Source organism: Myotis lucifugus, unplaced genomic scaffold, assembly GCF_000147115.1.
Source record: "Myotis lucifugus unplaced genomic scaffold, Myoluc2.0 scaffold_3, whole genome shotgun sequence".
In the NCBI taxonomy this organism is placed as follows: Eukaryota; Metazoa; Chordata; class Mammalia; order Chiroptera; family Vespertilionidae; genus Myotis; species Myotis lucifugus.
In genome coordinates, this window is record NW_005871051.1 from 18,877,596 (window position 1) to 18,883,154 (window position 5,559).

Here is a 5,559-nt window from a genome sequence, read left to right on the forward strand (position 1 = left end):
CAAGCGCAGGCACGACCCGCTGGGAGCCAGAATCCACCCCACTCCCTGCTCCTGGTCTTGTTGTTTACCACACGGTCATGGAGGCTGCGGAGGCCTCTGGTCTGGCTGTCGCTCCCCTTCGCCGGGCCTTCCTTCCCATCTGCCGCTCAGACACTTCACCCAAGACCTCCTGTCCCTCTCCCAGCTGGGAATCTGGGGCCTGCGGGGAGGGAGGAAGGGAAATGGGATCGAGCCCAAGGGTAACCCGACTCCTCGGAGTGGGCTTGGGCGCAGACACACCATGGGGGAGGAGGCTGGGACTCTAAACTTGGTGAGGGTCTGGGGGCACCTGGAGGGAGGGAAGGAGCGGAGTGGAGTCCAAGTCCCCTCCTCTGCTGCCCCCTCCCTCCACAGCTCCCTCGAAACTGGAGCCGGGGGCCCTAAAAATAGCCCCCGAGGAGCAATTGCCAGCAGGCCGCCCTGGTGACCTTCTGGGTAGCGCAGGCTGAAGGCGGGCGGGCAGCAGAAAGGCAGGGCGCCGGCCCCCCAGGACTCACCTTCCAGGCGCCATCCCCGGGCGCCCCCGTGCCGTCGGTTCCAGCACCCCCCAGCCCAGCTCGCTGAGGCCATGCAGAAATCGCGGGGCCTGCGAGGCGAGGAGGCAGGCACCAGGGCACCCCCCAGCCCCGGGGTGCCTCCGAAGAGGGCCAAGGTGGGGGCCGGCGGAGGGGCCGGGGCCGGCGGAGGGCTCGTGGCCGGGGCGCCAGTCTTCCTTCGGCCCCTGAAGGACGCCGCAGTGTTTGTGGGCTGCGACGTGCGGCTGCGGGTGGTGGTGAGCGGAGCGCCCCAGCCCAGCCTCAGCTGGTTCCGAGATGGGCAGCTCCTGCCCTCGCCAGCCCCCGAGCCCAGCTGCCTGTGGCTGCGGAACTGCGGGCAGCAGGATGCCGGCAAGTACAGCTGCAGGGCCCAGAACGAGCGGGGCCAGGCCTGCTGCGAGGCCGTGGTCACAGTGCTGGAGGTCGGAGGTAATGGGGAGGGAGGGGCTGGGTGGGTGATCAGAGGTAGAGGACTGCCAGGGCCACGTGCATTCATCCAGACTTCTTCCCAGGTGCTTTGGCGTCTCAGCTGCACTGACCCAGAAGTGCCCACCAAGAGGAAAGTGCAGGGAAAGGGGTGTCAAGGTAGAGAAGCTCCCCACAGGAAGGTCAGAGGTCATGGGTCAGCAGTGGGTAAGCAAAGCCCGAGCCCCACTCAGGCCTCTCTGGGGATTCCATAGCGGACACCCTCATAGTTTCCCCGCAGTGGGAGGCCACCTGCAGAAAATCATCTTCATCAGCTCCAGTAACTTAGACTTGAGACTCCTGATCAGCTCCTGACAGGTGTGTGCACCCCTGGTCCAACTGCAATGTTGAGGGGATGGGTCAGAGCTCCTTGCAGTCTGTTGCTGGGAGAGGTTGGTATGCTCAGCACCAGGCTGGTCAGAAGAGGCCAGTGGGTGGATGAGTATGAATAAATGGGTCCAGGGCAACAGGAGATAGGTCTGGGGGCTCCCAGGCATGTATGGAGGTGTGTGCCTGAGAACCTACATGTCAGCATGTGCTTGTGTGCATATGTGTGGGGGTTGTGGGCTGTGGAGGGGTCTGGTGGTACAAGCAGATGAGGGACAGAGGTTTGTGGAGTTGGTGTAGAAAGCCTATGGCCTGGACACACTAGCGGAGGTTTGGAGAGCGTGGAAAGGGAATGCTTAGGTGGGTGCCTGGGGCGCTGCCCCTCTTGTGTACAGTGCTAGTCTTGTGTGTGAAGGGACCAAGGATGGTCCCAGGCAGGAGAGTGTCTGAGGCTGGGCTTGGTGCTCAGGGTCCTGTGGGTGTGTGTGCCTGACCAGGGCCCATTCTCCTTAGGTCCTTGTTGGGGCTTCCTTTTTGACCTTCTCTAGGCCAAAGGCAGAGCCTTAGGCTAACTGAGCCTTAAGAAACAGAATTCTGAGGAAATAGGCTGCAGTTAGGGGAGATGGCAACGAGCTTGCGGGGGGGAGGGTGGGGGGGGGTCACTCAGTGTGTCTGGGCAGTTTCAAGAGGGAATTCTCACTCCAGCTGGCTGGTGTCATGTAGGGGTACATCCTTGGGGGCTGAGGAGAAGGCATAGGGATATGAAGTGCCTTAGGAGCTGGAGGGAAAGAAGGTGCTAAGGTGCAGCCATGACAGGAGATGGAGCAGGGGCTCACCCTCCCTCTGTCAGCATCTTCTCTTTCCCTAGCTCCACCCTGCCCACCCTCCTGCAGTCTTCAGTGACTAGTTCCTTGGAGTTTCCTGAGGCCAAGCATGAGGCAGAGAAGGCCAAGGCTGGCTTCCTTGACTGGCCTTGTACTTGGCCAGGTACAGGCTTTCCCAGTCTGGAGTTAGAGAATGGGGCTCATCCTGGAAGAGCTTTGAGCTGGGGAGGGATCGGACTCCTTGAGGGATCTTAGCTCTGGTCCCCTAAGGGGATGGGAAACAGAACATAAATCGAAGGGCATGATAGATAGAGTGATGAGACAGCAGCTCAGGGAAAGGAAGTGCTGAGGAGCTTGGTGGTCACAAAGTTTGTTTAGAGCTGGAAAGAACCACAAGGAACTGAAGCTCCAGACGCCTCCTTTTACAGGTGGGGACACTGTGGTCCAGAGCGCAGGGAGATCTGCCCAAAGACATACAGCTAATTATGGCCACCCTGAATTAAGAACCCAGGTTTTCTCTCTGGAAGCTTTTTACTGCTCCAGGAGTTCTAGAGGAGGGAGAGAGTAAGCGAGGGGAGCTGTCCATTGTGTAGAGCAGTGGTTCCCAAACTTATTTGGCCTACCGCCCCCTTTCCAGAAAAAATATTACTCAGCCCCTGGAAATTAATTTTTTTTAATTTTAATAGCAGTTACTCATCGCCCCCAAATGCACCTGTGGCCATCACCGCCCCCCTGGATCGCTGCAGCGCCTACCAGGGGGCGGTAGCGCCCACTTTGGGAATCACTGGTGTAGAGAGTAGCTCAGGCCTGGTCTTGAAGATGAGAGCCTCCTAGCCTGCCCTGGTCCCCCAAAGTAGGCAGAGTGATAGGGTACTAGAGCCCCTTTCCTTGGGGCAGGGTTGTCTTCTCAACCCCTCTGTCATCTGGGTGGCATGGCCAGCAGACTGAGCCCTGGCTGGCATATCTAGATGGAGGCCAGGGGGATGGTCTCCAGGCTGTCTGTTGGAACAGCATGTGGGAGAGGAAAGGACCCTGGGGGCAGTGGCACTGGACTTGGGGCCTTTAGACAGTCATGTTAAACAGGAAGAGGGTTGGGCTGCAGCAAGTCACATTTGAGAACTTTTCCCACCTGTGAAACCTTTAGCCCAAGAGCAGCTTTATAATTAATATTAATTGGTAATAATTTTTAGTAGTAACTTATAATAGTATGAATAGCTACTACGCTACTGTGTGGCAGGCAATATGCTGTCATATCTTTTGACATATCATTTAAGCCCCACGTAGCCCTGGGGAAACTGAGGCACAGAGGGATTAAGTGGCAGGTACTGCTGTACAGATAGCAGGTGGCAGAGCAGGGACGAAAGCCTTGGTTTGTTCCACTGCGAAGAAGAACCACGTACTTAACGACTACACCCCTCCCACATGATTTGGGAGAGGGAGGGGCTTTGCTTTGGTGATGTTGGGGGCTGACTAGGTGAGTCCAGCTTCTTTCTCCTCCTATTGCTTCCTCACTCCCACCAGTCCCTGCCCAATGGCAAGTTCTGGTCAGGGGCAGCTGGGCAAGCAGCTCAGCATTGCTCAGACTTTCTCATGGAAAACGTTCTTGGTTAGGATCAACAGTGGGAGGACTTCAGGGCTCTCGAGGAAGCCCAGCCAGGACCTGGATGCAGAGGGAAGGAGGCAGTTTCCTGGCTGGAACTGTTGTCTGGCTCAGCAAGATGGGGTTGATGCTGAGGTTCCTGGCACTCCTAAAGCCTGAACTGTTAGCTCAAGAATGGAGGGACATTGCATGGCTTGGGGAGGCTGGGCCCTTGAGAAGACAAGTGGACTGAAGGATGGAAAGTTTGAAAGATGGGAAACAGAAGGTTGGGATTTAGGGCCTAGAAATGAGGAAAGAATAGGAACAGTGAAGATGGTAGAACTATAGAATCCTTAACATGTGTAAAGCACCTTATCTCATTTTATTTTTTAATTCCTTAGCCCAGGTTATTGTTATGTTATTACACATATAAGAAAACGGGGTTATAGAGGGAATTTACCCAAGGTCACATGGCTAGTAAGGTGGCAGAGCCAGATCTGAAAGCCAGGTCTCTGGGTCTAGGTCCACATTTCCTGTCAATATCCCAAAGTCATCTCCTGGCCCGTCTCCAAGACAGGCAGGCAGTCTTCTCCTTCGAAATCTCAGGTTCCCATCTGCATGTGCAAATCAAGTGACCAGAGTAAGTGCCACCCTCAAAGCTTGGGGCATGTGGCTGGAAGGGAAGGTCTGCACCAAAGGGCAGGGGGTAAGGAGGATCTGATGATGCTCACTGTCCAACTGGAAGTTTCATAGCCAAGAAACCAGTGTCAATCGGAAGGGCCAAAGGTCAACAGATGGTAGTGAACCATGCAGGAGGTGGGGAATTTGAAGAGAGGTTAGGGACAGGGAGAAAGGGCCAGTTTATTTATTTTATTGTTTAAATATGTTTTTTTTTAAAAAATTGATTTCAGAGAGAGGAAGGGAGTGAGATACAGAACTAGAAACATCAATGATGAGAATCATTGATTGGTTGCCTCCTGTACACCCTCCACTGCAGATCGAACCCATAACCTGAGCATGTGACCTGACCAAGAATCAAAACATAACCTTCTGGTTCATAGGTTGGTGCTCAACCACTGAGCCACACCAGCCAGGTGAGAAAGGGCCAGTTTAGACAAGGGAAAGGTGGGGAATGCACCAGAGCCTGCATTGAGGTATATTCTGCAGTTGTCATATTTTTCACCTGGAATTTGGAATGTCTGGATAAAAAGCCAGGAGGGAACCAGTATGGAGTTGGGGATAGGTATGGAGTGTCTCCATCCATGCATGCCAGGTCCTAATCAGGAGAGGAGGAGGGACCAGAGAGGAGCTCCTGGAGGAAAGAAAGAGAAGAGCAGAGAGATCCGGAAACCAGCCTGAAGCAAGGCAGGTCCTCCCAAGCAGATCCTGAGTGGAATGTGAGATGGAAACTTCTCCAGCCATTTTTTGCAAAAGGCCTGGGTCAGGACAGAGAAGGGAGGAAGGCTGGATGAATGAGCTGCTGCAGGAAGATTTACTATCCCCATCCCCACCACCTCTTGTCCTCTCCACCTCCAGCTCTGTCATCCACTCACATGTTTATCAGGTGGCTACTGTGTGTCAGTCACTGTTCTCAGGATACATGAGTGTGGGGAGGGGGTAAAGCCCCAAACTCCTGTCCCCCTAGAGCAGTGGTTCTCAACCTTGGCTGCACATTAGAATCACCTGGGAATCTTTTTAAAAATCCTGATTTTCCCGGCCTCATCCTCCGGAAATTCTGTTGTTTTTTTTTTGTATTAGGGGGGGGCCACAATTTCTAGGGACATATGAA

General features: G+C 54.8%; 1 protein-coding gene across 1 annotated transcript in view; it reads left to right on the forward strand.

Annotated features, from left to right (window-relative positions):
• The first annotated feature begins 607 nt into the window (after positions 1-607).
• The window catches only part of LOC106698888 (striated muscle-specific serine/threonine-protein kinase-like), a 6,857-nt gene continuing 1,905 nt past the window's right edge, over positions 608-5,559 (forward strand). Inside the window, exons 1-2 of the mRNA XM_023763382.1 lie at positions 608-1,026; positions 2,236-2,320. Coding sequence (XP_023619150.1) covers positions 608-1,026; positions 2,236-2,320 — 504 coding nt within the window. The remainder of the gene's footprint in view (positions 1,027-2,235; positions 2,321-5,559) is intronic.